General features: G+C 42.3%; 1 protein-coding gene across 1 annotated transcript; it reads right to left on the reverse strand.

The window, feature by feature from the left end:
- Positions 1-22,503: 22,503 nt before the first annotated feature.
- Positions 22,504-23,505, reverse strand: LOC138877463 (uncharacterized). Its single transcript, XM_070157073.1, has one exon. The coding sequence runs from the start codon at positions 23,503-23,505 to the stop codon at positions 22,504-22,506; it is 1,002 nt and encodes a 333-aa protein (XP_070013174.1).
- Between the last annotated feature and the right edge of the window lie 215 nt (positions 23,506-23,720).

The raw sequence follows: 23,720 nt of genomic DNA on the forward strand, positions 1-23,720 counted from the left end.
CAACAACCCCTTACAAGGTGGTGAGAGTTCCCTTTATATAGGAGGAGAAATCGTTTATAGTACACCATATATTAATTATAAAAGCATGGATATGGGACAGCTAGACGTGATGCCTCGACACAGGCTCCGGGTAGGCTGGCTCTGTCAGACTTAGCCGCGTGCCTTGGGAACTCCTATTTTTGTTCCAGCCTCGATCTTCGTCTTCTATGAGTCGGGCCTCAACGAGCCCTGAGGGAGGGGACTCGATCACAATTCCACGTCCTCGGGGTCTCGAAATATTCTTTTGAAGTGGCTTGATAGCGAGAAATTAAGCCATGTGATTTCTCCACATACAGATAGTCTCCACATTTTACAGAATGAAGTGATGGGAAATGATTCCGAAACCTAACTCTACAAGCTTCTCGCAGTGACGTCATACCAATGATGCAACCTATGGCGCGAGATTTTGCGACAACTAGGATATCCCACAGAGTTGTGTATTTGAAATCATTCAATGCACTGTCCATTCCCGTTCTCTAAGGTTAAAGTACCGCCGTCGATTCGGCTCTTCAAGAATGCAGTAATTGCATCCGCCTATCATCCTTTCAAAGCCTCGATGACCGTATTGTTGCCCCTATAAATGTGGGTGCTCTGGTGTTGTTTTTCTTATCCAAGTACCTTATTCTGCTCATTCGCCCATTTCTTCTTATTATCTTCCTTTATCATTGAACATCATGTTTGGGGTTTGTGGCCTTAAGGCCGTTTGGAAGAGCTTTTGTAGGCTGTGTTACGGCCTATTGCCGGAGCTTCCCCTTGTCGAGCACGATCATGTCGTCCTGTTGCTGCTGTGGTTGCTGTTACGTCTGTTGTCGCTGCCCTTGTTTGCTCAAGATGATAACGTACGGGGGTCAACTTTCGTTGCTCATGAAAATCTTCGGATCATATACCGCTACTCAAAATGGGGGCTCTTATTATACACCGCTGCTCACCTTCATCCCCTGACTCGATGTGCAGCTCTGCTCCGAGTTGGTAGCTTGCACGACTAAGTGTTCCAAGAAGTGGATTCTATGTAGCCATGCAAGTGAGGCCTAGGCTCACCCAGTCCGCTGTCTCTCCGAGTCTCTCTTGGCCGGCGAGGGTCCTCGACCTTCGGTGAGCTATGGCATTTTTTCATCCCTCCCTGCTTCTCACACTATCCTTTGGGGATATTAGTGTGGAAGGCCGAGATGAGGCTTCTGAGGATGCATACCCGGAGGCGCTTGTTGCAGGAGATGGACCCTCGAGAGTAGACTAGTTACTAGGCTTTTATCATGCTTGTGCACCCTTTTGTTTCTTCCTTTCTGCGTAAGAACCCATAGCGGGCTTCTGTAATTGTATGTAAGGACCCTTCAAGGGCCGTTGTAGCCGATATTTACCAAATATGAAGATGTTTCCTTTACTTTTGCTTTTGATTTTTGTCGTGTTCTCGTATACTCTTGTGCGTTCATAGATATTTTGAATGTATGCCTCTATTGACAATTGCTGATATTTTCTGGCCTTTGGTCGACAGAAATGGCTCCTTTCCGAGCTCATCGCTGTTCCTGGAATCAAGCCCGAAATGGTTCGATAAACCTGGATCATCGGGGCCCTTGAGCCCTATGGAGATGGATCACCAAAGCGAAAGTCGACTTCGGGTGCTCGGAGCTTTTACTTTGAGCTTGGCGTAGATAACCTTTTGAGGTGCTGTAGGCAGGCTTCTGAGGAAGGGGATACTCGTATTTAGGCGACTTCTTGACGTCGATCCCTCGTGGGTGGAGCTTGAAATGCTTATTTTTCTTTCTAGAAAGGAAAACCATGAGATCGGGTACTGCCTCGAGCTCTATGATGACACTAAAGGCTTTCCAAAGCCTGACTTCTTTTTTATGGAGGTCTTCGAGGTCGGGCACCACCTTGGGACTGGAGATGATGCAGTTGGCTCCTTGAAGCCTAACTTCTTGTCAATTGAGGTCTCCGAGGTCGGGTAGCACCCCGGGATCCATGCCGAGGCTGTTGGCCTCCCGGGGCTTACCCTGGATAGGTGAATTGTTGTTGTTTCCCAAATATTATGTGGGGTGGATCTTGCTTCTTTTGAATATCCCATTATTTTAGATAGCTATCTTTCCGCCTTGGCGTAGGGTCCTTTGTTACCTTAAGCGCAAAATCATTGGTGTAGGCCTCTATTTTTGTCTGCCAATTCTACCATAGCCATGGCAGCTACTTCAGGACCGGCCTGGTAGGGAGGGAGAGTTCCACTCCTAGTGCTTAGGATCCGCGGGAGTTTACTCCGAAGACTACCTCTTTGATAAGAGAGGAACATCTGGAGATGGTGAGGAGAGACTACGAATGTGGCGAGGGGGTAGCTATATAGGTGCTTTCCCTAGATGAGAGTATTACAGACTCTGCTGCTGGATTCTTGAACGTATACTTATACCCTTTCGCGTTAGGCCCTCTTGATAGGGCCGTGCTTGATTTCTGCCTGAAGTATCAGGTTATTTTGGCGCAGATACATCCGGCGTTTTGGAGAGTGGTGCTGATGATAAGATTCTTTGCTAAGAAGGTCGGGCTTGAATTCACGCTTAGTCACCTCGTCAGGATGTACTGGCCCTTTCACCATCGAGGCTTGCTAACCCTGCGGTGCCATTCGCATATGCCCTTTTGTTGTTGATGATAAGGAAGACGAGGATTAAAAGTGGGCCAGCGGATTCATCTGGGTTTGAACGGCTGATATTATCCCTGTAGAGCTCATGCCATTTCTTGAGGGATGGAATTACGTGCGTGCGTGGAGTGTCTCGTGCCTTCTTAGACTTGCTTATAGCGAAAATCAATTGAGTAATTGCATTTCCTCCTTTTCTGTAGCAACTTCATAGACGCCGGGCGAAGTTCCTGATTTGCCAGGCTAGGTTCGGAGGTTGGCGACCCATTCATCTTGCGACGAGCGTAGGTGGCAAGCTGTGTCGCGGGGAAGATGGGAAGTGAAACACCAAGGTATGCGCGTATGCTGCTTGCACCTTGGTCGTCATATGTTTGAGATGATATTTTCCTCTTTCTTCTGTATTGGCTTTGCCGTTGCAGGTATCGGGCAGTTTCTTGGGGTTATGTTGTGTCCCTCCGGAGAGGGGGAGGAGCCGTGGGCCTCTGATCTAAGGGATAATGGCGATACGGGTTTTGCAATCGCAGTGTGATGGAGCTTTTAGCGGGGCTGAACGGGCCCGTGTCTTCGAGGAGAGAATATCACCCAAGCCTACTGTTCCGAAAGTCTTTGGTTTAGAGAGATGGTTCCTCCAAGTGATTATACCTCGACCGAGGTTGGTTCTTCCAAGGCCGGAGGGGCTGGACCAACAAGAGTGTGCTCGGCCTTCGAGGAATCCGCCGTCTTCACTTCACGGTAAGTTTTGGCGTAGTCCTTCTACATTTCGCATCTTCTTTTTTTTATCGAGTTTTTCTTCGGCAGGCCTTTGATAGGCTCAGGTCTGAGCTGCTCCGTCACAGGGCTAGGCTTCGGAAAGCTCTGGATGAGGGTGAGTCCCTTAGGCTCCTCAGCAAGGAGAAAGAGGTTGAGTTGATGGACAGGCGATATAAGGCGTACCGGAGCTTGAATTACGAGAGCTATTTGATGGATCAGGTAACCTTTCGTAGTATACGTTTCGCCTTTTTGACCCTTAAGTTTAATCCTTTTGCATATCTTAGTTGCAGAAAAAGACGGAGGCTCTAGAGTACCTTAGGGGCGAAGCCGACCGAGTTAGGAATGATTGTGGTGAACTGAGGGCTCAGGTGCAGGCTCAAGCTTTATAGGAGAAGGGTGCCTTGGCTAAGGTTTCCGCCTTCGAGGCCCAACTCCGCTTGGCTCGTGACAATGCTTCAGTTCAAGTGGATAGGATCGCGAAGCTCTAGTCCGATCTCTTGAAGGTCAGCGCTGAGACAATCGATGCTCGGGCTAAAACAGCATTGAGTCGGACCAAGGCTGATCAGGAAATGGCGATTCATTTGAAGGACATTACTGATGCCCAAGCCGAATTGAAGCGGACCCTCGATCGTGAAATGAGGATCGAGGAATATGTTCGTTGCAGATCTCGAAGAGACGTACTCCAAGAGATTGGCGCCAGGGGTTTTGTACTCTTTGAAGAGTTTGCTTGAGTGAGGGCGGACGAGCATGATGCTCGGTCACTTCTTGCCGATGTCACAAAGAACGAAGCTGGGGCTGGTAGGTCGTAGCCTTCTGGAGCAGAACGTAGACTTCACCATTTTTCCATTTTCCATTTGATATTCACAGAGCATGTTTGTAGATGGAGAACACACCTTTTGCGTATGTGAATAAAAGAAAACTTGAAGCTTTATCTCGTTTGTATCTCTTTCTACATTGCCTTTGACCAGGCGGGCTAGTTTTGGCATTTGGCGGGAGCCCTACAGATCCGGAGCTCATTAGACAGGTTCAGAGGCTCTTTTATGCTCGGTCAAGTGCGATTTTTAGAGGCGTTAGAGCTTTTGTGCTTTGCCCAACTGTTTTGGGTTTAGTCTTCGAGTCATGCTTTGACTCGAGCTTGCTTGACCTTCAATTCCCTGTGCCTGCACAGGAGGACGGTAACGGTGCTTGCGCCTTGCCCTTGGGCATTTGCATTTTAACTGTTTTGGTTTCATTTTCCGAGTCGTGTTGCGACTCAAGTTTAATTGACCCTCAAGTTTTTTGTGCCTGCATCGGGCGGATGAAAATGGCTTTTATATGCCTTGGGTCGAAGCGACCTTTTAGGTATGTGGCCCTGAGGCTCGTGAAGCTGGCGACGATGGCTCTTACGCTGTGCCCTTAGGCGTGTATAGTTAACTATTTTGGATCCGGTCTCCGAATCGGGTTACGACTCGAGCTCATTTTAATCCTCAAGTTTTCAATTTTCTTTAGCTGGTGGTAGTGGCTCTTATGATTTTGGTCGTTGAGACCTTTTTAGTGTGCGTCCCTGAGGATCGTTTGGCTGGTAACAATGGCTCTTACGCTTTTTCCCGTGGGCATATTGTAGGCTTTCTTTTCCTCTCGTTAAGGTCTTTTTGAAATAATTTTTCCTGACCCATCATCGGCTCGGGAAGAACCTCGATTTCAAGTCGTTAGTGGCGATGTTCGAGCACTTCAGAAGGTTTAGCTCATAGGTTGAGTAGCTTGAAGCCTTGTGATTTGGAGCTGACATGGTCGACGCTCGTTTGCCTATTGAGGGTAGCCTGTTTCAACCGGTTCTTTTCGAAGTAGATTCGAAGTGATGGCCTGTGATTTTGTTAGCGACGGTCGGGCGTCCCCGAGTCGCGTTAATTTGGCTGGTGCAGCTGTTTTGACCATAGTCATATGTGTTTGGACGGAGCCACTTTTGATCCCGAGTAATAGTTTAGGCGTCTACATCGAGGGTATGCCCTTTTGGGGGTCTTACAAATGCGACATATTGCCTAAATTTCGGGATTGAGTTTTATGCCTATAGTAAGGTCTTACAAAAGTTTCATGCATGTTGAGGTCTTACAGCTTGTCATGCCTGTTGAGGTCTTAGGAGTATTATCGGTCGACCCGTAGTTTATCCTAAATCAGCAACCTTCAACGAGAATCATTTTCTTTAATTTGTGTACCCTTTATATTGCATGGCACTTACTTACTACTTGTTATAAATAACACAAAATCTTATGATCTTAAAATAATCTCATTCTCGAGTCTACGTCGCTTAACTTATGACAAAACTTTAACGTACGAAATGCGGGATGTAATAAGTACCCAATAAGTATCAAGACTAACCTCGGTGGAATAGTGACAAGGGACAATCAAGACACCCACTGGACTAAACAATCCGAACAAGCATACATGTAGAACTAACAGGGAAATAATATCTTTATAAAGCTAGGCATGATGACAATAACAATACAATGCTTGTAATAGGAACTAAAAGCAATAGTTAGCAACGAGATACAACAGGTACTAACACTATAGAGTAAGCTGAAAAGAAGCTAAATCCGGTGAAACCAAATAAAGGAAAACAAATAACAACTCAATAAGAACAACCTCTTTCACACCAGGTTTATCCAAGAATTTCCACGAGGTACCAAACCACAAAATCACAAATCGCAGGTCCTAATTCGTGAACCTTAATCGCTTGGCATCCTATGCCTATATTACAACTTATAACTTCACGGATGACTCACGTTCCAAGCGGGTGACAATATCTAATATCCATACAGACCATTACGTGCCAAAAATAAGAATGATTCATGACTGCACGGACAACTCACGTGCCAATAGAATAACTCTCACATAGAACACAAGTAGAAAAAAATACATATAAATGGTCAATAATATCAAGATTCATATTCTTGAACCAATATGGGTGATTAATTACATGTATGCTTGTGCAAATGTTCTATCACAGTTCAAGCCAACAAGTAAAAGCATAGACATAGAGACAATGAATGGCACATAAGAAACGGTCACCACAAAATGTAAAAGGTAAAACTCACACAAAGTAGGCACGCCACTACACAAATATCAACTACAACAATGCCCCAGGCTTTCACAAGTCATCAAAACTCAATCCCCGACATAGCCCACCTTGTCTCGCCGCAAAAGCATAACAATGTTCCCTCCTTGTCTCTCCACATGCGCAAACCTACATATATACCCTGCCATGTCATGCCACATGTGCAAATATCAATAGTGACAAAAGTACGGCAGAAACCTCATGCAAACACCCGAACAATCCTCCCAACAATTTCACGTGTGCAGAAAAAATAACAACACAATAAATTGACTTTCAAAACATGCGCCCATATTCCATAACATTCCCTTAAAACAATTTCAATAGCACAAACATGCATAGACCTCTGCTCAACAATACCGAGTACAACAACAACAACAACAACAACAACAATAACATGTGAATACGGAAAGTAAATCAACTCGGGAACTTTAGAACACAAGGAAATGGTAGAAATGAGCTCACAACGAAAGACACACGGGGAATAATGGTCTCAACAATAATAACTCAACAAGGGAGAGATAATGTGTAGCAATGATTCTGCAAAAGTACAATTCGACGATAAGAGAGAAAATATGATCCAATGATTCCAAATAAGGACAAGTCTGTTACACCCCGTAAGTTTAACAACCTTGATACCATTATATATATTGATTATGATATTTTTAGTGGAATATTTTTGTAAAATAGTTGGAAAAAATATATGATTTTATATAGTTATTAATATTACTACTTTCAATTATACACATAATATGAGAAAGTTTATGAGATTTTTTTTATTATTATAAAAATAGAAATTATTTTATCACATGAAAATGAGGTTATCTTTTTACCATTTTAAATTAAGTGTACGAGAATTTTTACACTTTCTATAAGATTAGGAAAATTATAAATTGAGAACATGTATGTGTTTTTACATGGATGTTTTAATAAAATAATAGAGTATGAATTTATTTTACATCTTACCACATGACCGTAATAGCACGGTGTATAAAGTGTGTTAAAAGTGAGTAGTATTTTAAGTAATTTGAGACAATTCTTATGTATGCGGATAATTTATTAATTATCGGGTAGCGGGATATTACCTAATTAATTAATGAGTTATGGGTGGATAAGACTAACCCTCCCCATCCCCACGTGGCAGCCACCCTTTCTTCAAGTAATGACTCTTAATATAGTCAATCTAGGTGGCAAGACTCGAGAAGTGTAGATCAGCATTTTGTCATGATTCTTCATATGTTTCTTAGTCTGAGAGACTTTCTGGTCAGCTATACTATGTTAGTTGGTAAAAGAAGTTCTAATTTGAGTTTTCTTGAGACTCTTAATTCAGTGGGATGCTTGCTTGGAGGTTGTCCTTATAGATTTTACATGATCTATGAACACTATATGTCTTGCTCCTATCCCATATTTGCCACTGTTTAGATTAGCAGAAAGTTCAATAGTAGTGCCATACATCTAACAACTTCCCCACTACTTAAACTTTTTGAATGTTCTCAAACGTCTGAAATTTGTAGTCATCGCAAATTGAAGAAAAGAAAAACTCTAATTTTATTGTGAACGTGAAAATCAATTCTTGCTTCACATTTTACAATTTTTTTTATACGAGCGATTTTGCGACGAATATGTACTCTAAGTTGAACAAGTAGGCAGAGCACATACTTTTACCAGAAAATACTTTTTTAAGAATGAATGCTCCTGAATACTCCTACCTATAGGTCGACATAGCTATGTAAATTGAAAACGAAGGTCTAAGTTTTTGTTTCTAATTAAGTAAATTGCTAATGAAAGTTAGGTCCTAAGAAGAGTTTGAAAATGTTTTACACTTTGTTTTAAAGTAGGTATTGGATGGAACCCATTCGTGTATTCAGTATAGTTCCAAAAATTAGCTCTTAAGAGTTATATGGCATTTGTAGGCCTACATAGTTTCATTTCTCCGAAGCTCTTGATGAACTCTTCTCTTCCCTATCCCAAATAAGTTGACTTGATTAATAGAGTGAGGTGGTGCCATCTACTAACTGTTGCATCCTGCACCAGTGCAACGTCTCAAGAAGTGGCTTCACAATAGTAGTGCTGGCGAGACCCATACTCGCCAGATTTTTCACCCAGCCACTTCTTCATTTTTTTCTGCTTCTTCTTCATCTTTTACTTCTTCTTCTTCTTCATCGTTTTCTGCTTCTTCTTCAATATTAAAGATACTATTCGAAAGACCGAGATGAGGCCCCCGAAGAAATAGTTCTCGAAGATACTTGTCACGCCCCAAGCATAAGGGTGAGACCAGCACTCAGTGCCTCAACTATCCTTGTGTATCGCTTGCGACTAAGTGTGTTTGAACATGAAATGTCATACTTTTGACATGGGCCACATTATGATAATGTGCGATGCAAAATATAAAACTAAATGGAGACTAACACTGAGTAAATGTCAATATAAGGTTGGGCCGGCAAGGCCGTCAGAATTACTACAACTGACAAGCCAACAAAATATACATACGGGACCTAGAGGCCCAACATACTGCACTAACCGACATGATATATCTCCAAGCCTCTACTGATAGATGTACTGTGATCCGAACAGGTCCCGACCTACCCATAAGCTATCTACATATATACATAAGATATCCACCACACTATTAGACCCGACAACTCCGGAAGAAGGGGAGCTTATCGATAAAGCTGAACTCGGGCAACACCTACTGAGGAGGTCTACCCGTCTGTCTGTGTGAACCTGCACGTATGAAATGCAGCGCCCCCAGAAAGGGACGTTAGTACGAAATAATATACCGAGTATGTAAGGCAATATACTGAAGCTAAAACGGAACTAATAATATAATAACTGAAAGTAACTGGGGATCAAAGATAATCTGAAGAGATGCTCATCAGCTGATACTGACTCATGACTCAACTTTCTTAATATAGTGAGTAAAATAGCTGTCCGGCCCTATAAGGCTCGGTATACATATATATATCTACTCTGCCGTAGTAGGCTCGCTCATAAGCGCTCGGCCATACTAGGCTCTGTATCTCGACCAACTGGGCTCGCTCATAGGTGCTCGGCCACATCAGCCTTGGTATATAACTTACCATCTGATTAAAGGTTGCCCAATAGGGTCCTGCCCATCAATTATAACTCGATGGTAATAAAAATATTGTATATATAAATTCTCTACTCGCTTGACTAGAATAAGAAAATACTTAATTGAATATGAAGTCCCGGTAAGGAGAATATTATAACTTACAAAACTAGGAAAATATACGCAACTTGTGGGACTAGCACAATATACGTAAATACCGAGTTATGAATTTTTCTTTATACTTCATTATCAAACTTGGGTAATGATGAGATCATGCCAAATGAAAGAAGAACTTAGCCTTAACATACCTGTTCCTGGAATTATTTGAATAAAATGAAGCTTTCTGCTTCTTGCGAAATAAGAACAAACCTAGGCTTGGATTGAACAAGATTGTTGTTGTTCTTTGAATTTCCAATCGAGATTTGGCTATGGAACTTGGACGAAAGTACTTCTGTTTCCAAGTTATTGGATTTTAAAATCCAAGGTAGAATGAATGACCAACTCCTAAATTGAATGTTGTCTAACCTTATTTGGATAATGCTTCACACAAGTCTTAAGACTTGTAATTCAGTTCCTTAAACCTTCTTATGACACATGTAAAGGTGAGTAGTTAGTCACCTTAAACTAAAGGGGGGGGGGGGAAGATGCCACTTTTTTCTTGGGGTGTGTTTTTGTAAAAAATTTTATACACTTATTAGTTAACCGGGTAATGTTATGTTACCCGGTAATTAATCAATTACCCGTATAATTTAAAAATTACCACAAATTACTTAAAAATTTACTTATTTTTAATATACTTTATATATATTTTATACATTATACTACCGTGGTCATATGGTACCTCCATTGATACTAGTTTATAATTATCGGGTATTATTACTTGATCCGTATTTTATCCCAAATTGGCCATTTTCAACGAAACTCGTTTTCTCTAATTCGTGCATCCTTTATCCTTCATGATACTTATTTATCGCTTGTTACAAATAGCATAATTATGCTAACCTCCAGATAATATCATCCCCGAGTTTACGTCAATTTACTAAAGATGAAACTTTAACGTAAGAAAGAAACGCGAGATGTAACATCCTTCCCCCCTTAGAAACATTCGTCCTCGAATGCTCATTTTTAGATACTTTGGGAACATTTTTGCTGGAGTCTCTTCCGTACATCTAACTGAAAACAACCTGTACGCAGCCAGAAAACTTGCTATACATGCCACACATAGCCACTGTCTATAAATAGCAACACTTGGCTCCACACAACCGTCCATTATAAATTATGAGAGTTAAAAATGAGAGTTTACCTGAGGACCTACTAGCTTGAGAGTTTATACCCTCGGGTCATATCTTCAGTTTGAAATAGGTGGGGGTATTTAGACTTCAGTTCTTCTTCTGCTTCCCACGTCATCTCTTCGACCTTCTTACTTCTCTATAAAACTTTCATGGATGCTATCTTCTTATTTTTTAGCTTGCAGATTTGTCGGTCTAGGATGGCAACCAGAATTTTTTCGTATGACAGGTCCTTTGTAATTTGTACATCATCTGTGGGCACCACTTGGGTTGTATCGCCAATGCACTTTCGTAACATAAATACGTGAAAACCCGGATGAACTGACTACAATTCCGAGGGCAATTCTAACTCATAAGCTACTTGGCCCACTCTCTGAATGATCCTATAAGGTCCAATATACCGTGGGCTAAGTTTGCCTTTCTTGCCAAACCTCATCACACGTTTCATAGGTGACACCTTTAAGAATACCCAGTCTTCAACCCTGAACTCTAAATCTCATCGCCACACGTCAGAATATGACTTCTGACGGCTCTGAGCTGTCAATAGTCACTACCGAATAAGCTTTACTTTTTCTATGGCCTGCTTAACCAGTTTTGGCTCATGCAACCCAGATTCTCCAACATCAAACCACACTATAGGGGATCTGCACTTACGCCCATACAAAGCCTTGTCTGGAGCCATCTTGATACTAAAGTGGTAGCTGTTATTATATACAAACTCGATAAGAGGTAGATGTTCATCCCAACTTCTTTTAAAATCCAGCACACATGCTCGTAACATATCCTCGAGCATCTGAATTGTGCGCTCGACTTGTCTATCAGTTTGTGGATGAAAAGCTGTGCTGAGATTCACCTGAGTCCATAGACCTTTCTGAAAAGACCTCCAAAAATGTGCTGTAAACTGGGCACCACGATCATATATTATAGATATTGGCACTCCGTGTAGTCGCACTATCTCTTTAATATATAACTTTGCATAATCTTCTACTATATATGTTGATCTGACTGGTGGGAAATGAGCTGATTTCGTGAGTCTATCGACTATCACCCATATGGAATCAAATTTACGATGAGAACGAGGTAAACCCTTGATAAAGTCCATGTTTATCACCTCCCATTTCCATGTCGGGATTTCTATAGTCTGCATTAGCCCTCTGGGCTTCTGGTGCTCTATTTTCACCTACTGGAAACTAGGGCATTGAGCGACATACTAAACAATGTTCTTTTTCATATCATTCCACCAATACACATTAATGTCATGATACATCTTTGTCGACCCAGGGTGAATGAAATATCATGAATTATGTGTCTCTGACATAATCCTGTCTCGTAGCCCTGCTATATCTGGAACACACAAATGACCCCTGTGTCTGAGAATCCCATCTCCTTTGAGTTCTAACAACAACTTCTTCTGTTGTAGAACCCGCTCTCTCAACTTGGACAACTCTGGATCCCCGTACTGCCTCTCCTTTACTTCAGCTATGAGAGATGATTTTGTAGTATTTTGGAGTACAACTCCTCCATTGCTAGAGTCTACTAACCGAACCCCCAAATAAGACAATAGATGAATCTTTCTGGTTAATTGTCTTTTCTCAGCCTCTACATGTGCTAAGCAACCCATAGATCGATGACTTAAGGCATCTACTACAACATTAGATTTTCTTGGATGGTAGAGAATCTTAACATTGTAATCTTTCAATAACTCAAGCCATCGCCTTTGTCGCAAATTCAACTCTTTTTGCTTACAGATATATTGCAGGCTTTTATGAACTGTGAACACATCAACATGAACACCATATAAATAATGCCGCCATATCTTAAGTGCATGGACAACCGCAGCTAATTTGATGTCATGGGTTGGATAATTCCGCTCATGCTTCTTTAACTGCCGTGAAGCATACGCAATTACTTTACCATGTTGCATCAGGACACATCCTAACCCGACACCTGAGGCATCACAATACATGGCATAACCATCTAGACCTTCTGGAAGTACTAGAACTGGCGCTGAGGTCAACCTGTTCTTAAGCTCTTGGAAATTCTGCTCACAGGACTCTGTCCACTAAAACTTAGTCACTTTCTATATCAGCTTTGTTAATGGTGCTGAAAGAGAAGAAAAACCCTCTATGAACCTCCGATAATATCCTGCTAAGCCTAGAAAGCTATGAATCTCTGCGGAGTGGTAGGTCTAGTCTAGGATTTCACAGCCTCAATCTTCTGAGTGTCTACCTTTATACCTCCGTCGGATACAATGTGCCCCAATAATGCTACGGTCTTCAACCAGAACTCACACATAGAAAACTTAGCATACAATTTATTATCACGGAGCGTTTGGAGTACCGCTCGCAGGTGATCCACATGCTCATCCTCTAAACATGAATAAACCAGAATATCATCAATAATGACTATCATGAATAGATCCAAGTATGACCGGAATAAGCTATTCATCAAGTCCACAAATATGGCAGGTGCATTCGTCAACCCAAAAGACATGACAAGGAACTCAAAGTGGCCATATCGGGTCCTGAAGGCTGTCTTGGGAATATCTTTCTCCCGAACTTTGACCTGGTGGTACCCTAACCTCAAATATATTTTTGAAAAGCATCTAGCTCCCTACAATTGATCAAGCAAGTCATCTATCCTTGGAAGTGGATATTTATTCTTAATAGTTACCTTGTTTAGTTGCCTATAATCGACACACATCTCAGCAAGCCGCCTTTCTTCCATACGAATAGTACCGGCGCATCCCATGGTGAGGTACTGGGTCTGATGAAACCTTTCTCCAGTAAATCTTTTAACTACTCCTTCAACTCCTTCAATTTGGTAGGTGCCATTCTATATGGAGTGATGGATATTGGTTGCGTTTCAGGAAGAATATCGATGCCAAAATCAATATCTCACTCTGAAGGATTACCTGGAAGTTCATTTGGAAATACATCTGCGTACCCTTTTACTACTAGAATATACTGAATTGTAGGTATCTCAACATCTGCATCTTTAACTCGCACAATATGATAAAAGCACCCTTTTGCGATCATTTTCCTCGCTTTTAGATAGGAAATAAACCTGCCTCTGGGTGGCACTGTATTAACTACCTATTTAAGGACTAGCTCACCTGGAAAATGAAATCTAGCTGTCTTTGCTTGACAATCAACTATGGCATAACAAGCTTCGAACAAGTCCATGCCCATGATAGCATTGAAATTCAACATCTCTAGTTCAACTAGGTCGGCTGAGGTCTGACGACCACAAACAGATACCGTACAACCTCGGTAAATGCGTCTAGCGAGAATCGATTCTCCGATCGGTGTAGATACCGCAAAAGGATCACTTAGTATTTCAGGCACTATACCAAACTCCTATGTGACAAATGGGGTAATATATGATAAAGTAGATCCTAGGTCTATCAAGGCATAAACATCGTGAGAACAAATGGTCAACATACATGTCACAACGTCTAGTGAGGACTCTTGGTCCTGTCGACCTGCTAGCGCATAGATACAATTCTGGTTACCACCTGAACTGGACCCTCTACCTCTGCCTCGACCTCTACCAGCCGAAGATTGAGACACATGCCTTGAGGGATGCACAAACATAGCTGATCCTGTTGTTGAATTTGCTAGTTGCGCCATATCCCCAGAATCTCTATTTGGGTATTTTTACATCATATTCCCTGGACGTCCACATGTATAAAAAGCATCGGAACCGGATCGGCATTGGCCCAAATGTCCTCGACCATAGAAGGCACACCCCGGCGGAAACGACCCTATCTGCCTCGAACCTCGCTGTCGCTGCAAAGTTGACGCCTGGGAGCCCTCACCAGGTCCTGACTGGGTATAGCAGTCATAAATATAACCTTGCAGCTGAGGTGGTGGAGGTCTAGGTGGCCGTTAGAAGTACTGGGCCTGTAACTACTCTGAGACTACTCCTGAGACCTGGCAAATCTCATCCTCTTACGCTACCCTGACTCAGTCGTCTCTGTACTCTGCTGCCGATGCCTACCCCTCTCTATATTCTAGGAAAATGCCTGAATCCACGAGATATCCATAATATCCTGTAATGTAGCGGTGGCACACGCCTCGGTGAACTCTAGGGCCAACCCTGCTATAAACCTGTAGATTCTATCCCGCATAGTCAAAACAGAGACTATATTCTCGAACACTCATATTGCCCTACTTAAGGGCTAAAAACTGATCTAGTCGGGCCTGTTAGATCTCTCGTGGTAAGTACTGGTCAAGGAAGTCATCTGAAATTTTTTCCCAAATAGCAGGAGGTGCATCACGTCCCTTAGACCTTTCCCATCCCTCATACCAAAGGATAGCTATATCTCGGAGTCAAAAAGCTGCTAACTCAACTGCCTCTTTCTCCGTGGCATTGATAACCTGAAAGATCCTATGAAGCTGATCTATGAAATCCTGTGGGTTCTCCCCCTGATCTGTCCCCGTGAACTTTGGGGAAGCAGAAGGTCCTGTACTAGCAGATGCCCTAGCCTGTTGCTGGGTAGGTACCAATTGTGCCAACAAATGTACCGCACTACTCAAGTCCTAATCTGATGGAAACGGAGGGGGATCTGGATGTGCGGTCCCCCTAGGAATATCCTCAGGTGGCGGTGGAGCCGGTAATCGCTAGGTAGGGGTCTCTCCCTATGACTCCGATTGGGCCCCATCTGTTGGGGTACCCTGCTAGTCCCCTTACCTGCTACTATTTCTCTCCTCTAGCTAGCCGTAGTCTTCCTAGATACCGTCATCTGTGCATGAAAATGTCAACATGTAAGTTTACCTCAAATTTCCTATAATTCAGTGCTACAACACGATTTAGATTTGAAAGAAAGGTAACCAACTCCTAAATGCCTTATAGTCCCCTGCTTATATAATGTGGTGCACCACACATCTATAAACAAGACCCTACTAGACACGGCTTGTAGACTTCCTAGGACAGAACTACTCTGATACCACTTTTGTCATTCCCCAAGCCTAGGGGTGAGACCGGCACTCAGTGCCTCAACTATCTTTGCGTATCACTTACGACTAAGAGTCTTTGAATATACTAAGGCTCGGTATACATATATATCTGCTCTGCCTTAGTAGGCTCACTCATAAGCACTCGGCCATACTAGGCTCTGTATCTCGACCAACTGGGCTCGCTCATAGGCACTCGACCATAACAGGCTCGGTATATAACTTACCATCTGATCAGAAGTTGCCCAATAGGGGCCTGCCCATCGATTATAGCTTGACGATAATGAAAATACTGTATATATAAATTCTCTGCTATCTTGACTGGAATAAGGAAATACTTAATTGAATATGAAGTCTCGGTAAGGAGAATATTTTAACTTACAAAATTAGGAAAATATACGCAACTTGCGGGACTTGTACAATATACGTATATTCTGGGATATGAATTTTTCTTTATACTTCATTATCAAACTTGTGTAAAGACGAGATCATGCCAAATGAATGTAGAGCTTAGCCTTAACATACTTGTTCCTTGAATTATTTGAACAAAATGAAGCTTTATGCTTCTTGCAAAATACGAACGAACCTAGGCTTGGATTGAACACGATTGTTGTTGTTCTTGAATTTCCAATCGAGATTAGGCTAAGGAATTTGGACGATTTTGTTTCCATGTTCTTGGATTTTATACCACTTTTGTCATGCCCCAAGCCTAGGGGTGAGACCGGCACTCAGTGCCTTAACTATCCTTGCGTATCACTTGGGACTAAGAGTCTCTGAACATGAAATGTCATACTTTGGAGATGGGCCGCATTATGATAATGTGCGATGCAAAATATAAAACTAAATGGAGACTAATGCTGACTAAATGTCAACATAAGATTGGGTTGGCAAGGCCATCATAATTACTACAACTAACAAGCCAACAAAATATACATACAGGGCCTACAGGCGCAATATACTGCACTAACCGATAGGATATATCTACAAGCCTCTACTGATAGATGTATTGTAATCACCTACCCATAACCTATCTACATATATACACAAGATCTCCACCACACTACTAGACCCGACAACTTCGGAAGAAGGGAAGCTTATCGATAAAGCTGAACTCGGGCAACACCTACTGAGAAGGTCTACCCATGTGTCTGTCTGAACCTGCACATATGAAATGCAGCGCCCCCATAAAGGGACGTCAGTACGAAATAATGTACTGAGTATGTAAGGCAATATACTGAAGCTAAAACAGAACTGATAATATAATAATTGAAAGTAACTGGGGATCAAAGATAATCTGAAGAGATGCTCATCAGCGGATACTGACTCATGACTCAATTTTCTTAATATAGTGAGTAAAATAGATGTCCGGCCCTATAAGGCTCGGTATACATATATATATCTGCTCTGCCATAGTAGGCTCGCTCATAAGCGCTCGGCCATATTAGGCTTTGTATCTCGACCAACTGGGCTCGCTCATAGGCGCTCAGCCATAGCAGCCTTGGTATATAACTTACCATCTGATCAGAGGTTGCCCAATAGGGTCCTGCCCATCAATTATAGCTCGATGGTAATGAAAATACTGTATATATAAATTCTCGACCCTCTTCACTGGAATAAGAAAATACTTAATTGAATATGAAATCCCTATAAGGAGAATATTGTAACTTACAAAACTAGGAAAATATATGTAACATGCGGGACTAGTACAATATACGTAAATTCCGGGATATGAATTTTTCATTATACTTTGTTATCTTTCTTATGTAATGACGAGATCATGCCAAATGAAAGAAGAGCTTATTCGTAACATACCTATTCCTGGAATTATTTGAACAAAATGAAACTTTTTGCTTCTTGCGAAATACGAACGAACCTAGGCTTGGATTGAAGAAGATTGTTTTTGTTCTTTGAATTTCCAATCGAGATTTGGCTAAGGAATTTGGACGAAAGCACTTCTGTTTCCAAGTTCTTGGATTTTAAAATCCAAGGCAGAATGAATGACCAACTCCTAAATTAAATGATGTCTAACCTTAATTGGATGATGCTTCACACAAGTCTTAAGACTTGTAATTTAGTTCCTTAAACCTTCTTATGACACATGTAAAGGTGAGTAGTGAGTCACCTTAAAGTAAAGGGGAGGGGGGCTTCCATCTTTTCTTGGGGTGTGATTTTGTATATTTTTTAATCCACTTATTAGTTAACCGGGTAATGTTATGTTAACCGGTAATTGATCAATTACCTGCATAATTTAAAAATTACCACAAATTACTTCAAATTTTACTTATTTTTATTATACTTTATACATTATACTACCGTGGTCATATGGTACCTTGCATGATACTAGTTTATAATTATCGGGTATTATTACTTGATCCGTATTTTATCCCAAATTGGCCATTTTGAACAAAACGCGTTTACTCTAATTCATGCATCCTTTATCCTTCATGATACTTATTTATAACTTGTTACAAATAGCATAATTACGCTAACCTCTAGATAATATCATCCTCGAGATTACGTCAATTTACTGAAGACAAAACTTCAACGTACGAAAAAAATGCGAGATGTAACAATACTGCCCCTGAGGATGTACCACCGATACCAAATTAGGCTTGTAGCTGTTATATATATATATATATATATATATTTGGCTTTTTTGTTTTTGTTTAAGGACCCCTCGTGGGCTTTTGTAATCATCGTTTACTAATGAAAAAGTTTTTTTTCTTCAATTTTATACCTGATTTATGCCGGATTTCCTTTTACTTGCATTTGTGAAGAATTAGAGTGCATGACTCAACCAATCGGTCCGAATATCGGGCCCATGCATAGGTACTTTCTTGGTTCCTAATTGGTTAATATGATATCACGTGGAGCCCCTTGTCATTCCTCGGACTGAGCCCGTATTGAACTGATACGAGCTTCGGCCGCTGGGACCCTCGACTCCGAGTTGAGTAAGAGTAGGGCTTTGAATATTTAGAATGAAACTTAGCTGTTTAGACCCCATCAATAGTCCTCGAGGGGGAACTTGCTCGGACTCCTGAGAATAAAGATAACCCTTAGGCTTTCGAAGGCAGTCCCTGAGTGAGTGTTTGTTCAAGCTCGGGCGACCTGAAAACCTGTTTTGAACTTAGAGCGAAGATAGCCTTAAGGCGTTATAGATAGATCCCGAATGAGGGTACGGCCGGACCCGGATATCCCCTGGATTAAAGTAACCGAGAGGACATTTAACTTGATCCGAATGCGAGAAATAGCCTTAAGGCTTTAACTTGATCCGAACGCGAGAAATAGCTGCTGGTATATCTTCCCACAACTATAATGGCTTAGTCAGTATTATTAATTGGCCTTTGAGGCAGGTGGATAGTTGTGGTGAGTTTTGGCCAATTATTTTGGTTTTATAGTTTTTGCAATTTTTACTCTCTTATCAAGTTTCTCCTTCCTAGGCTTTTAACAAGCTCAAGTCTAAGTTGCTTCGTCGTGAGACCGGGTTACGAAGAGCCGTGGATGGGGATAAATCCCTCAGGATTGTTTGCGATGAAAGGGAAGACGAGTTGGCACACTTGCGGTATGAGGCGAGTCGAAATCCAAACTACGGAAGCTACCTCGAGAAGTAGGTAATTTTTGCTTCAAGGGAGTGCATATTTCTTAATCTATCTTCTGAGGCTAATGTTTTGTTTACTTTAGTTGCAGAAAAAGACGGAGGACCTGGAAAGCCTTTGGAGTGAAGTTGGCCAAGCCAAGTGTGAGTGTGATGAGCTAAAGGCTCGGGTGGACACCCAGGTCGCGACTAAGAATGATGCTTTGGCCAAGACGTCTGCCCTCAAAGTACAATATCACAACACTCATCAGAACATATTGGTCCGAATGGACATGATTACAAGGCTCAAGTATGAGCTTCTGAAGATGAAGGCCAATATTGTGGATGCCTGGGCTGAAACCGAAGCGATCCGAACTAAGGACGATAAGAAAGTGGTTGTCTATTTGAAGGATGCTGCCAATGCTTGTGCTGAGCTGAGGGGGCCTCTCGACCGGGAGAGTAGGAGCAAAGAGTATTGTAGGTGTAAATCTCGGACGAGTATGATGCTAAGCTCCTTCTGTCTGAAGCGAAAGATAGAGAGAAAGAGGCCGACAAGGCATGGTCCCCGAGGGGGACGTAGATTAGGCCTTTCTTTTCTGATTTTGCGTATAGTGCTTTTTTAAAGAACATGGAGCTTTGTATTTTTCCATATATACGTATATAAAAGGAAGCTTTGCTGTTTCATTTTTTATGCACTTCCCTTTGCTTTGATGTTTGTCAGTCGTTAGCTAGAAGAACTGGTCTTCAAGTTAAAAGAACCCTTAGGTTCATAGTACGGCCTTGGAGATCATTGGGCTAGCCCGTAGGCTCTTACGTGTTTGGTCGGTACGACCTTTTAGTGTAAGCTAATGTTTAAGCTCTTATGTTTTTGCTTTTAGGAATATTCATTTAACTGTTTCGGGTTCTGTCTCCGAGTTGGGTTTCGACTCGAGATCATTGAACCTTAAGTTTTTGAATTTAAAGTTGGCCCTTAGGGTCTTACACACTAGGTCGGTACGACCTTTTATATGGGCTGCCGATAGTGGCTCTTATGCATGGGGTCGATACAACCTTTTATATGGGCTGGCGACAGTGGCTCTTACGCATTGGGTTGGTATGGCCTTTTATATGGGCTTTATTTTTCCCTTGTTAAGGACATTTTTTTAATTGTGTTTGCCTGACTCTTTGACGGTTCGATAAAAAACCTCGATTGTGAGTCGTTATGTGGCGATGATTGAGTACCTCAGGAGGTTTCACTCGGTGGTTGAATATTTCGAAGCCTATAATTCGGAGTTGACATGGTCGAAGCTCTTTTGCCTATGTCGAGGGTAGCCTATTTAATTGGTTCTTTTCGAAGTACTTTCAAAGTAATTGAAGGCCTGTGATTTTATAGCGATGGCCAGGCGTCTCCAAGTCGCGTTAGTTTGGCTGGTACAGCCTTGTGACCATAGTCATTGTGTTTGGCCGGAGCCTTTCAGTCCCCAAGTGAAATTGTTTCGGCGTCTATATCGAGGGTATGCTTTTTAGTGGTCTTACAAGTTCGAATATATAGCCTTAACTTTGAGGTCGATATAATGCCTTTTTGTAAGGTCTTATAATTTTTACATGCCTTTGATGTCTTACTATTTTGGTTACTTGGTACAAGTATGGTTCATGCCTTGCTTGAGGTCTTACAATTTTTGTTACTTGGTACAAGTATGGCTCATGCCTTGATTGAGGTCTTACAGTTTTTGGTGTTGCCTTATAAATGTCTTGCGGGGTCGAGGTTGCCCGTATGGGGTCTTATGGCCTCGGCAGTCCCCGAGACATTGAAAGTTTTCTTGGCTCTAGAGCCATTTTTGTAAACTTATCGTTGCCTTATTGAGGGCTGAGGAGCTTAAAGCTTCTGACCGGGGGTCATACGGTTTCGAGTTTTTGACGCCAGTCCCCGAGTGTTCGGGACGTTCTTGTCTTTTGGAGCCATTTTCGTAACCTTGATGTTGCCTTACTGAGGGCTTACAAGTTTGAAGCTTCCGACCCGGAGGTCATACGGCTTCGAGTTTTTTTTACGTCAGTCCCCAAGTGTTCGAGATATTTTTTGTTCTGGAGTTGTTTTTGTAAAAAATACTGGAATCCTTTGAAATGCAAAATGCTTTGATGGAGGGGAAAGTATTCTTTGATTACTTGGTACAAGTATACACGTCTTTGCTGTCAAGGGCTCGATTATTCTATACGGACACAGTTCTTTTGACCGTTTGGCCCGGTACATCATTTTCCTATCGAGACTCCAATTAGCACATCTTGGCTTCTCCAAGGAGGTGACCTTCCAGGGGATGCCCCCCCAGTATTCGAGGTTGAATGAAGAGAAGACTTTAATACTTGTTGAGTCTTACTTAGGTTATATATGGATGTTGCCTCGTTAAAAACCTTACCAGTAAAACCCTTCTTGGGATAAAAACTTGGTTGAAAGAAAAGAGTGCAACGTATGCTTTCGGAACCTAAGGCGTTCAAGTTGGAAAGCGCTTTGGCTATTTCGATTGGATACCTGCACACAGGTTAGTGTAAAATGTAATTAATAAGGGAGACGATTATACCTTAGTGCCGATGGCGCCTTGGGCCTCAATATGCTTTGATAGTTTGTTCTGAGGACGCGACACTATACTTTGCTTGTCTTGTTCGGGTATAGCTGAGAATGCATCTCGTGATCGCTATTTCATTGTTTGTTTATCCTTTGGCTCCCTCGACGGTAGAGGTATTGGTGCCGGTGCCACATCGTGCATAGCAAACATCTCTTTTACTGCATGTTGTTCCCCGTAGATAGTTTTTATCTCGTCCTTTGTCAGAAATTTCATTATTTGATGGAGGGTAGATGGTACTACTCTCATGCAGTGTATCTACATCCTTCCGAGCAACGCGTTGTACCTCATGTCTCCTTCAATGACATGGAATTTGGCATTTTGGATAGTGTTGACCACGTTGACCGAGAGGGTAATTTCCCCTTTCGTTGTTTTGCTTGCCTTGTTGAACCTGTTGAGGACTCGATAGGTAGGCACGATCTATTCAAGCAGTCCGAGCTGCTCCACCACCCTCGACCTGATAATATTGGTCGAGCTACTTGGATCCACAAGTATACGTTTAATTTTAATTGTATTTACACGAAAAGAGATTACCAGTGCATCATTTTGAGGCTAAGACAAGGTCTCGATGTCCTCATCACTAAATGTGGGAGTGTCCATGGGTATGTAACCTCGTGTTCACTTTCCCTGGTAATGGATATTTTTGTTCTCCTGACCGTTGGTTCTTGTGGATCATCGATGCCTCCTAAGATCATGTGGATGACATGTTGTGGCTCGCCTGTTTTATTCTTCTTGGTCGCCTCTCTTTCCTGGAACTGATTTCTGGCTCGGTCGCTAATAAATTCTCGAAGGTGACCTTTGTTGAGTAGTCGAGCCACTTCTTCCTGGAGTTGTCGGCAGTCCTCGGTCCTATGACCGTGCGTGTAGTGAAATTCACATGCTAAGTTTTTGTTCCATTGCGAAGGATCTGATTGTATAGGCCTTGGCCACCTGGCGTCTCTAATTTTACTAATGGCAAATACGATGTTTGAAATGTCGACGTTGAAGTTGTATTCCGACAAGCAGGGTGCCTCCGTCGGCCCTATGTGCCTATTGAATCCAACTCTGCTAACAAGTCCCCGAAAATTCTGGCCTCGATCCATCCTTCGGTCATTGCAGGATATGTTGCGCCTCGGGGCATTCCTTCTATCCTCAGCGTATGGTTGGTATGTTTCTTTGTTTGATTTTGGCTTCTTTGCCGGAAGCCTACTAGGATATACCGAGCCCGAGGAGACTCCTAGTTGGTCGTCTTTGACTTTGATCTTTGATTGGTATCGGTTGTGGACGTCCGACCAAGTCACGGCGGGATACTCGACTAAGTACTGCTTCAGCTGCAATGAAGCTAACGAGTTTCGCTCATTCAAACCTTGAGTGAAGGCCTGCACTGCCCAATCATCGGAAACTGGTGGTAGTTCCATTCGTTCCATTTGAAAGCGAGATACGAACTCTTGCAGCATCTCGTTCTCCCTTTGCTTGATTTTGAAAACGTCAGATTTCCTTGTAGCTACATTGATGGGACCAGCATGTGACTTTATGAAGGAATATGCTAGCATGGTAAATGAATTTATCGAGTTTGGGGCCATGTTGTGTTACCACATCATCTCCCCTTTCGAGAACGTCTCTTCGAACTTTTTTAGTAAGACGGCTTCGATCTCGTCGTCCTTTAGGTCATTGCCCTTCACTGCACAAGTGTAAGCAAGGACGTGCTCGTTGGGGTCCGAGGTTCCATTATACTTCGGAAGGTTGGGCATTTTAAACTTCTTTGGAA

The sequence above is a fragment of the Nicotiana sylvestris genome, chromosome 9, assembly GCF_000393655.2.
Source record: "Nicotiana sylvestris chromosome 9, ASM39365v2, whole genome shotgun sequence".
In the NCBI taxonomy this organism is placed as follows: Eukaryota; Viridiplantae; Streptophyta; class Magnoliopsida; order Solanales; family Solanaceae; genus Nicotiana; species Nicotiana sylvestris.

Coding starts and splice junctions, on each gene's coding strand:
- LOC138877463 (XM_070157073.1), bottom strand. CDS start 23,505: ATGCTAGCATATTCCTTCATAAAGTCACATGCTGGTCCCATCAATGTA.